General features: G+C 51.3%; 2 protein-coding genes across 2 annotated transcripts; both read right to left on the bottom strand.

Annotated features, from left to right (window-relative positions):
- Positions 1 to 4180: 4180 nt before the first annotated feature.
- LOC146762896 (mid1-interacting protein 1A-like) lies at positions 4181 to 6077 on the bottom strand. Its single transcript, XM_085509720.1, has 2 exons — positions 5633 to 6077; positions 4181 to 4531 (listed from the first exon to the last, which is right to left on the bottom strand). The coding sequence occupies exon 1, from the start codon at positions 6042 to 6044 to the stop codon at positions 5655 to 5657; it is 390 nt and encodes a 129-aa protein (XP_085365846.1). The 5' UTR covers positions 6045 to 6077; the 3' UTR covers positions 4181 to 4531; positions 5633 to 5654.
- A 9767-nt stretch (positions 6078 to 15844) lies between these two features.
- On the bottom strand, positions 15845 to 16519 carry LOC107308498 (thyroid hormone-inducible hepatic protein). Its single transcript, XM_015852437.3, has one exon. It carries the CDS (start codon positions 16487 to 16489, stop codon positions 16097 to 16099), a length of 393 nt encoding a protein of 130 aa, XP_015707923.2. The 5' UTR covers positions 16490 to 16519; the 3' UTR covers positions 15845 to 16096.
- Between the last annotated feature and the right edge of the window lie 712 nt (positions 16520 to 17231).

The following is a 17231-nucleotide window of genomic DNA, read 5'->3' as shown; positions in this document are numbered from 1 at the left end:
ATCTGCCACTTGCTCAGCCAGTTGGAAAAAGGAGGTTTTTATACCTCTCCCCCCCCCCATTCCCAGAGTCTTGGGGGCATAACTGATTGTTATGGGAGCTACAACACATACTATATACCAGAATATCCCCAGTCTATCTGTACAGGATCAGAGGGATGGATAGGACCTAAGGATTGGTGGGTGATAGCTTCAAAAATTAAAAGCTGCATGGCTTCTTCATGAGCTGAAGTCCATTCCCATGACACACCCCTTCCGCAATAAATCATACAATGGACAGGCAATAAGGGAAAAATCTGGGATGTGTTTTCTCCAGAATACCAAAAGTCCAAGAGCGTGCTGTAATTCCTTTTTATTTTCTCACATTTTAAGTTGGTCTAAGGCTGACAGGGTGTCCTGTGGAATGCAGACCATACCACCCTTCCACCAGATACCCATAAGATTTTACTTCGATAGCAGGAGACTGAATTTTATCTGGAGGAATAGTTAAACCCAGTCCTTCTAAATTCTTTATTATTCTATCCTGAGTTGTCTTAATCAGTCTTAACTGTCTTAACCAGTATCAACTGATCACCTCCTACGAGGATATCATCAATGTATTGATAAATCTTAACTCCTTCTTCCAGGGGAATCTGTTCAAGCTCTTGTGCCAATGCATGGTGAGCCAAAGTCAGTGAGTGCTTATACCCTTGAGGGAGGCCGGTAAAGGTATATTGGTGGCCCTCCCATGTAAAAGCAAAACAGAGCTGATCATCTGGATGCAGGGGAACCATAAAGAACGTGTCCTTAACATCAATAGAGGCCATGATAAGGTGAGCTAGCTCTTGGATGGCAGCTATCAATTCAGAAAGGTTAGGTACAGCTGCAGTTAGTGGCCCTGTGTTTGCATTTAGCCTGCGATAATTGATAGTCAATCTCCATTTGACATTTGTTTTTTTTTCTGACAGGCCATACAGGATAGTTAAAAGGGGAGTGAGTGGGTATCACAATTCCCTGTTCCTTTAATTCTGCCAGCACTGGGCTAATACCACTACGTGCTCCCAGGGGGCCCTGCTAGGCAGGGGGGTTGGAACATGATCCTTGAGGTCCCTTCCAACCCGGGTCATTCTGTGATTCTGTGATAAGGCTTAACAGTAGTCAAGTGGGAGGGGGGAAGCAGGGGTGCGACCTGCAACAGGCGAATATCTAGAGTGGCTTTGCCAAAAACCCAGCTCCCTCTCTGGTCGTCTGTCCACCTTCTGCCCTTCAAGTTATCTAACCCTAACTAATTAAGAGGGTATTTTCTTACAACCGTGGAGATCTCTTGTGCTACTTCTTCTCCAGGCAATCGTAGTCTCACTGTTGCCTTGGCTTGAGAGTGCACACCACCCATGGCATCTGCAACAAACATTTTCCTGCGAAATATGGTCACACCAGCACGATCAGCATCCTCTGTCTTCATGGCAGAAATTTGTGCTCCCGTATCTACCAGGAATGTTACTGGGATTAGTTTAGGTTCAACAATGCATGTGATTAGCAGATCATTTCCTTTTGTTGTGAGCTTTCTAATGTGCATCCAACCTCCGCCCACTCGCCCACTTGAGAGGAGCGAAGGCATTAGCTTTCCTGTGGTCCTAGGGCCCGTGCTGATTCCAAAGGGGGGGCACTGGGGGATGGAGTGTCACTCTTCTCGATCTTTTGTTTTGGCCACCACTTAACTATCTTCTCTAACCTGTCTGTAGTTAATCTATTCATAAGTTCTCGCGGAATACCCTTCTGCCAGCCCACTGTCCAGAAGCTGTTACGTTTATGATCTATATTTCACCCACTTGATTTCACTGAAAATGGGACCCCTTTAAATCCGGTGTGTTCCGGGTTGGAAAGGGGAGGGGTCGAATTAGCCACTGCACGCCTCACTCCTTTTATCTCTGGCCTAATGGTGAGGATAGTCACAGGACCATACCTTCGGCTGTAGTTTATTAACTCTTGAGCGACTTCACCCCACGTCCACATTTTGTACCCCGATGGCAGAAGGGTAGGGGTTACAGTTCCTTCTAATGCTGCCCGGGTTCTTTCTCCCTGAGGCATAGCTTGTATTTATCCCTGTAGTTGAATGCCTATAGGTTTCAATGATTCTGGAAGCCCCCTGATTAAAGGAGTCATCCTTACAGGATCAACAGGCATCATCATAGGTGATTCATGATGTGGCTGCAGCTTTCTGTCATACATCATTTACAGACAGGCAGCCTTTTGGACACTTTCCACTAATTGATCAACTGTTCCAGTAATGGCAAGAGGATCTCCCCTTTCTAAAGGGTTAAGACCACCTGCCCAATAGGCAGCCCTCTGTGTTAGGGACCAGGGAGCATGGTTGTTACCAGTAGTTAAAAATACTCCTGGACCCCAGTAACTTTCAGCTTCCTTTTCAGTTAACAGTATTTGGTCTCCACCAATGAGACTAACCCTCCATACATACTCCATCTCTGATTCCTTTGGAGAGTGGCTAAACTGTGGTTTATCCACTGTGTTCCTGACACTGAACCTGCACTCCCAGCTCTCTCATTCCTGGCTCATCTCCTGTTGTCACACAGAGCTCCAGTGCTGCCATCCTGCTGGGTGAAGCTCTGGGAACAGCAGAGCTTTTCCCCATAGTGCTGTCAGCAGTGACTGCACCCAGGAGCCCCTCAGAGCTAAGCAGAGCCCACCATGGCCCAACGCCTGCTGTGCCTGTCCGTGTTTGTCCCACCCGTGGTGGCCATGTGAGGACAGTGACCGCCCCGTGGCCACCTGCCTCTTATCAGCTTCATCCCACCCCGGGGTGACTCCTGCCTGGGGACACTGTGCTGGGCTGCCAGGGACCTCTGGAGCTCATCCCAGGTCACAGAGTGGATCTGGGACATCTCATAGCTCTTATCAGCCATGTTCCATAGCAGTGCTGAGCACATCCTGCCATGTCTGGAGGTGACACATCCCTGGGCACCCTGAGCCTCTCCAGCCCCAGCCAGAAGCACGGCCCGAGGAGCCCGCAGCCCTCCTCCCTGCGACCGCCATCTTGTGATACAGGGCCTGTCCTTCTTCTGGTGAGAAACCACATGGAGTTCAACAAGAGCAAGAACTAGATTCTGCCCCTGGAACAGGGCAGCCCTGGCTCTATGTGCAGACTGGGGGACCAGAGTCTGGAGAGCAGCCCCACACAGAGTGACCTGAGGGTTCTTGTTGACAGCAAGTTGAATCTGAGTCTATCAGCTCAGACCAGGTAGAACAAGGGTATTTCCCAGTGAAGCAGAAATGCTTCATGCCTACAATCAAATGATAAGCTCTGGTTGGATACACTCCTGCCCACAGCCCTGGGTGCAGCTGCAATCCTCTTTCCACATGATGCTCTCTGATCTGTTTTCTTTAATCAAAAGCGAAACATGATGGAGTACCAGGGTTTGTTCAACCAAAGCATCTGTGTTTCAGCAGTTGGATTTCTTTTAAAGAGGGCTGGAGAGACATGGGAATGACTCCCTCTAGTGCCCAATTCAATAGGACTTTCCCAGAGCGATGGATCTGGGAAGGGAGAGTCACCTCTGGTTGGGCACAGCCTTCATGCATGACATAAAACCAGTGCCCAATAAGGAACTGAGAGTGAGCACAGCCTTTGCCTTCCCATTCAACACATCAGAGGATCCCCATGTTCTGATCTCTGCCCGGCTCCAGAGGGTGCCACAGCCCCAGTGGAGACCTGCAGAGGAGGCAGAATTGTCCCCAGGGCTGCATGGTGGAGATGACACGATAGCACAGTGTGATGGAGATGACCTGATAGAGATAGCATGAAGGGCTGGATGAGTGTGGGATGGGGGAAGGTATGTGGAGCTACTGATTGGGTTTGGACATGGAGGTTGGCTTGGGATGTGGACAAGCTGTTGATCCAGGAGGAGACGACAGGGAGGAGAGGAAGGACGCTGGAGGACAGATAAAGTTCCCAGCACCTGGCTCAAAACAATGGCAGGATTGCTCCAAGCTTTTCAAAGTGTGACAGCCAGAGGGCTTTGGGAACAACTATCCCAGCACAAACCCCATTCCCACTCTCCAAAGGAGAAACCCAGATCACCTCCCTGCACTAGAATTTGACCTTGATGGCCAAGACATCCTTGTCACCATGGGCTAAGGGGACAGTAGCTCTACAAAAATAATGGCTTGTAGAAAACACACGAGCTCATTTGCTCAAGGCTTTGCATTTTATTTCAGATCACTGACTTTGGGAACTGGTGACATTATAAAAGAAACCAGTGGGGAGGTGGTTTAGGCACACGCGGAACAAAAGCATTGTTTCAAGGTTACAGACGCCTTCTAGGAAGCAGTAACAGAGAACACTCATTTTTTGCCCTGCCTGCTGCAAGGCAATTCCCCAGGAATGGAGGGGAAACAAAGCAGTGAGGTTTGCCAGGAGGATCAACCATGTGGCACCTTGGACGGTACAGCCAAGCTCTGTGCTGGTCATGAAAGACGTTCCTCGGTGGGACTCGACACAGGAGTAAAGCTGCCACTGGGCTGCAAACATCAGATCACCCTGTGGGGAGAAAGGACACAGTTTGGTTGGGATGCCCTCATTCCTGGTCATATATCCTCCAAAATGAGAGCTGACATTTTTGTGTAGGACATCCTTTCTGTGCTCTGTTTCACTGCAAGAACCATCAGAGCTTGGTTTGATCCTGAGCTCATGTCTGTGGTGGAATGCAAGGGCCATGGAATTCCAGGAGTGGGATTCTGGGCCTGGGCTGGCTTCCAGGGGGAGGATGGAGATAGAATCATAGAATCATAGAATCATAGAATTACCCAGGTTGGAAAAGACCTTGAAGATCATCAGGTTCAACTGCAGCCTAACCACAGTACCCTAACTCTAAAAACTCTCTGCTAAATCACATCCCTGAGCACCACATCCAAACGGCTCATAAACACATCCAGGGATGGCAATTCAACCATCTCCCTGGGGAGCCTATTCCAGTACTTAAGTACCCTTTCTGTAAAGAAGTGTTTCCTAACATCCAACCTAAACTTGCTCTGGTGCAACTTGAGGCCATTTCCCATCCTCCTGTCACTTGTCACTAGTGAGAAGAAACCTGCCCCACTCTCACTGTAAGAACCTTTCAGGTACTGGAAGAGGGTGATAAGGTCTCCCCTCAGCCTCCTTTTCCCCAGACTAAACAGCCCCAGCTCCCTCAGCCTCTCCTTGTAGGGTTGATTCTCCAAGCCCTTCACGAGCCTCGTTGGCCTTGGTTGAGCTGTTGGCAGATGGTATGTCAAATGAGTTATTTGGGGCTCAAAAATGCCAAAAGGCCCTTTACTCCATGAGGACAATTTGGGATCTTTTATGTTTACCCAGCAGCAGCCAGACACTGCCTGAGCTGCAAGTGGGAGAGTCTTGGGGTCAGCATGGAGCTCACAAATCGACCTTTGTTCATTTACGCAGTCTGGGCCAGTAGGGGATTGAGAAAGACAAACTAAGCAGGATCTGTTGAGCAATGAAGTGCAAAGCACAGAGACTCAGAACTCCTGGGATTTGGGCAAGTGATGCAAACACTGGAAAGACGCCCAGATGATGGGGCAAGAAGGCAACACAATTTACCCCCCAGACAGCTCGCCTTGCCTCTGCATCTCCCCAAGCTCTTACCTTGGAGTCTCTGTGTGCAGGCTCACGAGCTGCTCTGACCTTCACCGAGGTTGATCTCCTCCAGGATCTGGCTGTACCTCCGGGTGAGAGCTTTGGTGTTTTTGGTGAGGTCGGTCAGAACCTGCTGCAAGCCATTCATATGGTGGGACAGCCGCTCCTCCAGATTCCCATCTATGCCATCATCTGGGGCTGCGTTGGCGTCGTCATTGCTGGTGGGGCTCTGATCAGTGACGGAGGCCAGGCCTCGCTCCACCATGGGCTTGATGGACTTGAGGAGCTGGTAGCGCTCGTAGAGGTCCGCGGAGCCGCTGGTGGCTGGGTCAGCCCCATCCTGTGGGAAGACCCCTCTGAGCAGGCTGGGGAACATCACCTCCTGCTCCATCTTCTGCGTGGCCGAGAAGTACTGCTCCATGGTCCTGTGCTTCGGCTCTCCTTGTGTCCTGCTGCTGCTTGGCCCTGCGGAGGCTTTTTATAGAGTCAAGGAACGTCCCTGCTCCACTATCCCTCTGCTCCCTCCTGCTAGGCTGGGTTTGGCTCCAGTCCCACTGGGCTCAGCTACTCTGTGTCCCTGGCTCTGTGCCCCTGTCCTCATCTGAGCCCACCCTCGCCCTTAGCCCCAGATGGCTGCAATGCTGCCATGTCCCTGAGCACGCAGGGAGCAGCATGGTGAGGAGGGGAGGTACCCGAGGCCTCTCACCCCATCCTGCAAGGCACAGCCATCCCCCTGCTCTAGCATGGCAGTAGCAGATCCCCAGCACCACATGCAAACTCCACGTGCATGCTGCTGGAGCCTCCCAACACCATCAGGAGATGGTCTGCACCCACCATGCTCCAGCAGGGTCACATGGAGCAGCTGCCCCAGCACTGTGCCCAGCCAGGACACGGATATCTCCAAGAGTGGAGATCCTATAAAGTCTCAGGGCTACCTGAGCTACCCTTACTCCAGAAGTTATCATCCTATGTCTTCCCCTACTAGGGATCCCATGGTGTAAGCTCATGGGTGCTCTCTCCCCGTCCATAGGGGTCACATGTAGCCTCAGTGCTGTGCTGTGGTATGACTGGGACGTGGTGGCCTGGTCATCCAATGAGGTGGTTTGTGGTTCTTGACACACTGAAACCAGCACTGTGGTTTATCCACTGTGTTCCTGACACTGAACCTGCACTCCCAGCTCTCTCATTCCTGGCTCATCTCCTGTTGTCACACAAAGCTCCAGTGCTGCCATCCCGCTGGGTGAAGCTATTGGAACAGCAGAGCTTTTCCCCATAGTGCTGTCAGCAGTGACTGCACCCAGGAGCCCCTCAGAGCTGAGCAGAGCCCACCATGGCCCAACGCCTGCTGTGCCTGTCCCTGCTCCTCTCACCCGTGGTGGCCATGTGAGGGCAGTGACCGCCCCGTGGCCACCTGCCTCTTATCAGCCTCATCCCACCCTGGGGTGACTCCTGCCTGGGGACACTGTGCTGGGCTGCCAGGGACCTCTGGAGCTCATCCCAGGTCACAGAGTGGATCTGGGACATCTCACAGCTCTTATCAGCCATGTTCCATAGCAGTGCTGAGCACATCCTGCCATGTCTGGAGGTGACACATCCCTGGGCACCCTGAGCCTCTCCAGCCCCAGCCAGAAGCACGGCCCGAGGAGCCCGCAGCCCTCCTCCCTGCGACCGCCATCTTGTGATACAGGGCCTGTCCTTCTTTGGCCACAACAACCCTATGCAGCACTGTGGGCCTGGGGTAGAACAGCTGGAACGATGTGTGTTGGGAAAGGATTTGGTTGTGGGGGAGTATCTCTGATAAAGCAGATTTTATTTACTATTACTCAACACTTATCTTTTCCATCCCTGGTTCCTCATTGGCTGAGTACTTCAGGTTCACAGTCTTCCCAACACTCAAGTAAACGTACGGATACTGGATAAACATCAATGGCTGCTAACTGAGCATATACCTCTAATTCGTTAACTTCTCACATTTGCTCACTCAACATTAGGCCATTCTTCCTGGATACCTGCTGAGAGACAAGTTTGGAAGGAAAGATGTAGGGGAGTATCTGTTGCATTCCTCCTAACCCCAAAGGTGGGACAGTTTGACCTCATGGAGAGGCCCTACGTTGGTCTTTTCCTGAGGGCCTCTTAGCCAAACAGAAGAACCTATAATACAAAAGCTGTAATTTCTGTACTTAGGGTGAACAGGATGCTCTGGTTATGCTGTCCTGATGGTTTGCACAGTAAATCTTGTTTTATCGGGGGTAACTGAGGAACCTTTTGTCTTTTATCACTGTTGATTGATAGAATGTCTAACCAATGAACTGCTAGTGGATTTACTGCTTGTTAGTGTAGGACGTGTAAGATGTATGCTGAACAAAATAAAGAGAGCTATTCTGATGCCACAATAACTGAGTGTCTTACTCTAATTTATAGGAAGGAGGCAAGGTTCTCTGATATATGTATACCCGGCGTGAGATTAAGAAACCACAGTTTAAATGTTGGTCCGACCAGTTTATTATAAACCATAATCAGGGAGATGGAGAAGGAGAGGATGGACACTATTATGATGTAGGATGATGGGGAAGGGAAGGCAGGCGATAGTAAAGATAGGAAACAGAAGCAAAGGAGTCTTTGTAGGAAGCAAGAGGGAGATAGTCACCACCATGGATCCAGCGAGGTTTCTAGTTCAGTCATTGATCTTCATTAGTGGTGGGTCATCAGGCGTTGTTGTTCCACTGATGATGATGGTGACCACAACGACGATGATGACAACAACTTCCAATGGTAGTGCCAATTTATTTATAAGTCCAAAGCGGTCGAGTCAGCTCTCTTTGGAGTGACAGCTTAAATCCAAAGTAGTTGACTCAGCTCTCCTTGGAGTAGAAAATTCTGGCTCTGGGATCTCAGCAGAAACTCTTTTGTTCCCATCTTCCGGGCCTTGCCAGCAGATAAGAGGGAGCAGGGATGCCCATCTGCATCCTGTTTTTCACAGGACACGATGGCATCATTCCCCAATTTTCCCATACCAAGCTGGAGCTATTTAGTCCCAGGCCAGATCTTCCGCCCGTAAACACTCCTGAGCACTCTCTTCTGGAGGCAAGAAACTATGAAGGAAGGTGCTATCAGATGTCTACAGAGTGATGCTGATTGTCACACGGTAGCACCCATCACTTGCCTCCTCCATAAATCAGTGAGAGTCTTATCACTAGAAAACACCTCAGGAAGCAAGCTTTGAGCCAGAAAACAAAGAAGGGTTCTCACACCACCCCGTGGCTCAAAGGTTGCTCAAGACTGAAGCATAAGTGACCCTCCACGGTGGTGAGGAAAAGAAAGAAAAAAAAAAAAAGCATGAGGGAAGGAGGAGGGGGAGAAGGGGAACTTAATTGTTATATAATTACTACATATGATTTCTTGGGCTTCATTACAAATGTTGCCCTGATCCGTTGGACTTGTCCATCAGTAGTAGTTACAAAGTACATAGAGGATACAACATGTTGTATACATTGAAGAAAACATGGCATCATTCAAGGAACAAACATAAGAGTTACAATGGCACACAACAAATAAAATACGATATGTTTGACCCATATTAATTTGACCCATAATTTCCTGGGAGCCAGGAAAAGAGGTCGAAGTCTAGGCCTTTCCAGGTTTGGATGGTAACACGAATTACTTCCCGTATACCCTGGGAAATTTGTTTAACAACTTTACCGTTATCATCAAACTTTAGACAACAATTTGAGTCATTCAATTTGCCACAAACCCCTCCCTCTTCAGAGAGTAAATAATCAAGAACCATGCGATGTTGGAGTATTGCTGCTCGCATTTGTGTTGCTTGATCTGCAAGGAGATCTAGGGCATAAGCTGTTTCATTTGTTATGATTTCCAGGATGGCTTGTAACCTGATAATACAGTTCAGGTTATAGATGGGTTCTCGAGCACCACTAATTCCTAATAGGGATTCCAGGTAGCAGGCCCATAATGTTTGATTATGCGCTTAGGGGGCCAAGTTTGACCACTATCACTTGTTATGGAGGTGTCGATGGACCTCCATTGTCGTTTGAGATCATCATACACCTTGATACCTAATTCATTACCATCATCTCCCGGGAGCAGAATGAACATTGGGTGGATTACTCCAACATAACATATCCCAGTCCAGTTTGCTGGCAGTCGTTTATATGCATAATTACCACAAATCCAATAATGTCCCTTTAGTGCTACTGACCCATTCTCAAATGGTCCATTCCATTCGTCGGCTAGTTTATTCACATGTTCCTTAGCCTGAAAGTAAGTGGTGTTGAGAGGTCGGAAAGGATGTCCTGCCACATTACAGTTCCAGCCATGGCCAGTATCGCTCTCATTCCTGCACCACTTACAACTCCAAGCCCCAGCATCAGGCCTCCAGGCACATTTCATACCTCCTGCTTCAGTAAATAGGGTGTTGTTGGGGGAGGACCAAAAGTGAGAGAACCCCTGTCCCAGTACAATCGATTGTACCACCCCCACTGAAACACAGTGGGGGCTTCCTGGTTGGGGTCCAGTTTCATAAGCCACTTTACAATAAATCCAGGTACAACTGCTTGTCCCAACATAAATACCACCTGGCTGAGTACGATTTAGACAATAAATTCCTGTAGCAGGATATTGGATTGGCCATGGTGAGGTATCCTTAACTTCCCAGTGGGTACTGTGGTCAATTCGGCTGTAGTTGCTTGCCAGCCATTTAAGGGCAATAGGAGTTGAAACCCAAGGCCATGTTTCAAGTCCCATGGGTCCTCCACAGACCCAACAGTTAGTCAGGTTATAAACATCTGCCACTTGCTCAGCCAGTTGGAAAAAGGAGGTTTTTATACCTCTCCCCCCCCCCATTCCCAGAGTCTTGGGGGCATAACTGATTGTTATGGGAGCTACAACACATACTATATACCAGAATATCCCCAGTCTATCTGTACAGGATCAGAGGGATGGATAGGACCTAAGGATTGGTGGGTGATAGCTTCAAAAATTAAAAGCTGCATGGCTTCTTCATGAGCTGAAGTCCATTCCCATGACACACCCCTTCCGCAATAAATCATACAATGGACAGGCAATAAGGGAAAAATCTGGGATGTGTTTTCTCCAGAATACCAAAAGTCCAAGAGCGTGCTGTAATTCCTTTTTATTTTCTCACATTTTAAGTTGGTCTAAGGCTGACAGGGTGTCCTGTGGAATGCAGACCATACCACCCTTCCACCAGATACCCATAAGATTTTACTTCGATAGCAGGAGACTGAATTTTATCTGGAGGAATAGTTAAACCCAGTCCTTCTAAATTCTTTATTATTCTATCCTGAGTTGTCTTAATCAGTCTTAACTGTCTTAACCAGTATCAACTGATCACCTCCTACGAGGATATCATCAATGTATTGATAAATCTTAACTCCTTCTTCCAGGGGAATCTGTTCAAGCTCTTGTGCCAATGCATGGTGAGCCAAAGTCAGTGAGTGCTTATACCCTTGAGGGAGGCCGGTAAAGGTATATTGGTGGCCCTCCCATGTAAAAGCAAAACAGAGCTGATCATCTGGATGCAGGGGAACCATAAAGAACGTGTCCTTAACATCAATAGAGGCCATGATAAGGTGAGCTAGCTCTTGGATGGCAGCTATCAATTCAGAAAGGTTAGGTACAGCTGCAGTTAGTGGCCCTGTGTTTGCATTTAGCCTGCGATAATTGATAGTCAATCTCCATTTGACATTTGTTTTTTTTTCTGACAGGCCATACAGGATAGTTAAAAGGGGAGTGAGTGGGTATCACAATTCCCTGTTCCTTTAATTCTGCCAGCACTGGGCTAATACCACTACGTGCTCCCAGGGGGCCCTGCTAGGCAGGGGGGTTGGAACATGATCCTTGAGGTCCCTTCCAACCCGGGTCATTCTGTGATTCTGTGATAAGGCTTAACAGTAGTCAAGTGGGAGGGGGGAAGCAGGGGTGCGACCTGCAACAGGCGAATATCTAGAGTGGCTTTGCCAAAAACCCAGCTCCCTCTCTGGTCGTCTGTCCACCTTCTGCCCTTCAAGTTATCTAACCCTAACTAATTAAGAGGGTATTTTCTTACAACCGTGGAGATCTCTTGTGCTACTTCTTCTCCAGGCAATCGTAGTCTCACTGTTGCCTTGGCTTGAGAGTGCACACCACCCATGGCATCTGCAACAAACATTTTCCTGCGAAATATGGTCACACCAGCACGATCAGCATCCTCTGTCTTCATGGCAGAAATTTGTGCTCCCGTATCTACCAGGAATGTTACTGGGATTAGTTTAGGTTCAACAATGCATGTGATTAGCAGATCATTTCCTTTTGTTGTGAGCTTTCTAATGTGCATCCAACCTCCGCCCACTCGCCCACTTGAGAGGAGCGAAGGCATTAGCTTTCCTGTGGTCCTAGGGCCCGTGCTGATTCCAAAGGGGGGGCACTGGGGGATGGAGTGTCACTCTTCTCGATCTTTTGTTTTGGCCACCACTTAACTATCTTCTCTAACCTGTCTGTAGTTAATCTATTCATAAGTTCTCGCGGAATACCCTTCTGCCAGCCCACTGTCCAGAAGCTGTTACGTTTATGATCTATATTTCACCCACTTGATTTCACTGAAAATGGGACCCCTTTAAATCCGGTGTGTTCCGGGTTGGAAAGGGGAGGGGTCGAATTAGCCACTGCACGCCTCACTCCTTTTATCTCTGGCCTAATGGTGAGGATAGTCACAGGACCATACCTTCGGCTGTAGTTTATTAACTCTTGAGCGACTTCACCCCACGTCCACATTTTGTACCCCGATGGCAGAAGGGTAGGGGTTACAGTTCCTTCTAATGCTGCCCGGGTTCTTTCTCCCTGAGGCATAGCTTGTATTTATCCCTGTAGTTGAATGCCTATAGGTTTCAATGATTCTGGAAGCCCCCTGATTAAAGGAGTCATCCTTACAGGATCAACAGGCATCATCATAGGTGATTCATGATGTGGCTGCAGCTTTCTGTCATACATCATTTACAGACAGGCAGCCTTTTGGACACTTTCCACTAATTGATCAACTGTTCCAGTAATGGCAAGAGGATCTCCCCTTTCTAAAGGGTTAAGACCACCTGCCCAATAGGCAGCCCTCTGTGTTAGGGACCAGGGAGCATGGTTGTTACCAGTAGTTAAAAATACTCCTGGACCCCAGTAACTTTCAGCTTCCTTTTCAGTTAACAGTATTTGGTCTCCACCAATGAGACTAACCCTCCATACATACTCCATCTCTGATTCCTTTGGAGAGTGGCTAAACTGTGGTTTATCCACTGTGTTCCTGACACTGAACCTGCACTCCCAGCTCTCTCATTCCTGGCTCATCTCCTGTTGTCACACAGAGCTCCAGTGCTGCCATCCTGCTGGGTGAAGCTCTGGGAACAGCAGAGCTTTTCCCCATAGTGCTGTCAGCAGTGACTGCACCCAGGAGCCCCTCAGAGCTAAGCAGAGCCCACCATGGCCCAACGCCTGCTGTGCCTGTCCGTGTTTGTCCCACCCGTGGTGGCCATGTGAGGACAGTGACCGCCCCGTGGCCACCTGCCTCTTATCAGCTTCATCCCACCCCGGGGTGACTCCTGCCTGGGGACACTGTGCTGGGCTGCCAGGGACCTCTGGAGCTCATCCCAGGTCACAGAGTGGATCTGGGACATCTCATAGCTCTTATCAGCCATGTTCCATAGCAGTGCTGAGCACATCCTGCCATGTCTGGAGGTGACACATCCCTGGGCACCCTGAGCCTCTCCAGCCCCAGCCAGAAGCACGGCCCGAGGAGCCCGCAGCCCTCCTCCCTGCGACCGCCATCTTGTGATACAGGGCCTGTCCTTCTTTGGCCACAACAACCCTATGCAGCACTGTGGGCCTGGGGTAGAACAGCTGGAACAATGTGTGTTGGGAAAGGATTTGGTTGTGGGGGAGTATCTCTGATAAAGCAGATTTTATTTACAGTTACCCAACACTTATCTTTTCCACCCCTGGTTCCTCATTGGCTGAGTACTTCAGGTTCACAGTCTTCCCAACACTCAACATATGGATACTGGATAAACATCAATGGCTGCTAACTGAGCATATACTGCTAATTCGTTAACTTCTCACATTTGCTCACTCAACATTAGGCCATTCTTCCTGGATACCTGCTGAGAAATAAGTTTGGAAGGAAAGATGTAGGGGAGTATCTGTTGCATTCCTCCTAACCCCAAAGGTGGGACAGTTTGACCTCATGTAGAGGCCCTACGTTGGTCTTTTCCTGAGGGCCTCTTGGCCAAACAGAAGAGCCCATAACACCAAACCTGCAGTTTTTGCATTCCTTATTTCATCTTAACTACTCAGCATGCATAAATATGGTAAGTTTACCTAAAGGACAAGAGATGAGGATTATTAAAGACTTTCCTTTGTTGGAATGAAGAGAATCTGGTGTAGGGAGCCTGCTTTGGTAGGGGAATTGGACTCGACGATCTCTGGAGGTCCCTTCCAAGCCCTACAAATTGTTAGTACCAATCAAGTTCACTAGATGACAGCAGAGACCATCAAATACTCGCACTGCCAGTTCTAAATGCAGAAACAACCTTTCATTCCCATATTCACCTCCTCCTGTACAAGTCATCTTCCCCATTTGTTCCTGCCCGGAACAAGGGGGTCCCACAGATAATTAATGGGCTCTTCCATCATTTGGCAGCCCGCCGTCTGCTCCTTTGGCACACATGGACCCCAGGTTCCTTGCCACTCACCCCCATAAGGCACCTCAGGTGCAGCAGGGCTTGCCCCTGGTCAGCTTGACCTTCACAGCATCTGCTCACAGCCAGGCCAGGTGTACAAGCCAGACTCGGTGATGATGTGGAGAGGGTCCGTCTGGCACACATAGTTACAGTCTTTCGGTTCTCTCCCTCCATGTCTGTTGATACTTGTTTACACCTCCCAAGATCTTTTGCTCATCAGAGTGTGAATGTCTTCATTTTCTCCCGACGAGAGACAGATTCAAGGAAGCAAAGTAAGGGACCCGGATAAATAAATGGAGGGGGCTTGGAGAGCATGTAGTAACAGGGACGATAAAGCGTGCAAACAGCAGGGAAATGGGGCAGTGGTGGAGGTGTACCAAGCAGAGCAGAGGGGGAAGGGAACCATCTCTGAGACCTTGGGAGTCTGTCATCTAAGAGAAGGAACTGATAGGGCTAAAGGGTGAACAGGATGCTCTGGTTATGCTGTCCTGCTGGTTTGCACAGTAAATCTTGTTATATCTGGGGTAAATGGGGAACCTTTTGTCTGTTACCACTGTTCCTTGATAGAATGTCTAACCAATGAACTGCTAGTGGATTTACTGCTTGTTAGCATAGGACGTGTAAATGTATGCTGAACAAAATAAAGAGAGCTATTCTGATGCCACAATAACTGAGAGCTTCCTAACTCGACTGAGCAGCGACATTTGGGAGCGCTGGTCAATGCATGGCTGAGCAAGGGCCTGCAGTGTGCCCAGGTGGCCTCGGGGGCCATTGGCATCTTGCCTTGTACCAGCAGCAGAGCAGCCAGCACTGCTGGAGCAGGGGCTGATCGTCCCTCTGTGCTCAGCTCTGGTGCAGCTGCACCTCGAGTGCTGTGTTCAGTTCTGGGCCCCTCACTACAAGGAAGCCACCGAGGCCACGCAGTGTGTCCAGAGAAGGACAGTGCTGCTATGAGGGGTATGAAACACCTTATGGGTCTTATGGGGAGCGGCTGAGGGAACTGGGATGGTTCAGTCTGCAGAAAAGGAGGCGCTTTCCTTCCCAACGGGTCGGCCACACTACGGGCAGAAATGCCACTGCCCTGATTAAAGCGGTGGATGCCATCTCCCCCAGGCAGATGCTGATCCTGCGCTCCCAGCACCCAGTGTGTCCGTGCCGCATCCCACCATGCCCACGATCGGGACACCGCTTCCTACAACGCGCTGCCCGCTGCCATCCTCGGGCTCCACCGTGTTCGGTGCGGGCAGGAGGAGCCGGCCGTGCCCGGGCTGACCCAGCGAGCCCACCCAGAACCGGGCGGCCGCTCCCGCCGCCCCACGACGTCCCTCATCCTCGCTGCCCCCCCCCCAGCTCTACTCGGGACGCGGCCAGCGCCGCTCCCCCCACCACCCAGCGCCTCCCCCCGCGGGTCCCCGCCCTCCTCCGCTTCGTGCGGGCGGTTCCCGGTCGGCCCCGCTGCGGAGAAAGCGACGCGCTCGGCGGCTGCAGACAGTTCGTTTTATTAGCAAAGAGCGGGGACAAAGCGCCGCGCGGCTCCGGGATCCAGCCCGAAGGCGCCGGCGCTGCGCGGCTCCGTCCGAGTCCGGGGCTCCGAGTCCGTCCGAGTCCGGGGCACCGCGGGACGGCAGCGCCGGCTCTCGCCGTGGGGACGCGGCCCCGCAGACGGCTCCGCGGCTCCGCCGTCGCCGCTCGGAGGCCGCCCCGTTCCGCGGCGCTGAGCCGGAGCCGCGCGGGGTCACCAGCTGGGCTGCGCGTCGCCGGGGCTGATCCGCTCCAGGATCTGGCTGTAGCGGCGCGTGAGGGCGGCGGTGTCCCTGGTGAGGTGGCTGAGGATCTGCTGCAGCCCGGCCAGGTGGTGGCACAGCCGCTGCTCCAGGCTGCCGTCCGCCCCGTCGGTTGCGGCGTCGGCGTCGTCGTCGTCGTCGCTCGCGGAGCTGCGCTCGGTGACGGAGGCCAGGCCGCGCTGCACCACGGGCTTGATGGCCTTGAGGAGCTGGTAGCGCTCGTACAGGTCCGCGGAGCCGTCTGAAGCCGGGTCGGCCCCGTCCTGCGGGAAGACCCCTCTGAGCAGGCTGGGGAACATCACCTCCTGCTCCATCTTCTGCGTGGCCGAGAAGTACTGCTCCATGGCCCCGCGCCTCGCCTCTCCTCGCGTCCTGCCGCTGCCCGGCCCCGCCGGCTCTTTTATGCCGCTCCGCTCCGCTCCGCTCTCTTCTCCTCCCCGCTGCGCTCCCCGCCCCGCTCGGGCTCCGGTCCCGCTGGGTCGCGCCCCGTCCCTGGCTCCGTGCCCCCGTCCCCGCTGGGTTGGGGCCGCGGTGCCGGGGTCGGACGGCACCTCTGCCCCCTTGTGCTTGCGGCACTCTGGGGACGTCAGTGCCCGGGGGTTGAGCAACGCCGCGCCGCACCGACGGCACAGGGCTGACGGCAGCGCCGGCGGACGTGGAGCCACGCGCCAAGTACCGTCGGGCTCCTCTGCCCAGTGCTGCCAGAAGGGCCAAAGGACAGACGGGCTGTGTGGCAACCCGCTCCTATTTTGGGAACAGAAATGAGCTCCTTTTGCAACCCACGGCGGGGGCAGCTCTGTGCCACGTGCACAGCAGGACACTCACCTCTTGGAGCAAACACGCTGGGCCCCGCGATTGCCCCCAGATGTTCCCATTGTGCCTGTATGAGTCGTGCTTGTCCACGTGTGTCCATGGAGCTGCATGTGCTCCAACAGCTCCATGTCTCCATGTACTGAGGACTCCACTTCTGCTTTCCATAGTGTGCACTTACATAGGGTGCATATAGCGAATCTGGTTTTGTTCCATTCCTTTTTTAAGAAGTAGCCGGTGGGTTTAAGGGCCTTAGTTCAAGGCGTCTTAAATGAC

Source organism: Coturnix japonica, chromosome 1 (genome assembly GCF_054131305.1).
Source record: "Coturnix japonica strain WE chromosome 1, WE-NBRP24, whole genome shotgun sequence".
NCBI classification, from domain to species: domain Eukaryota; kingdom Metazoa; phylum Chordata; class Aves; order Galliformes; family Phasianidae; genus Coturnix; species Coturnix japonica.
Note: the sequence above shows the minus strand (reverse complement) of the source record. Positions and strands in the feature narration are given on the sequence as shown.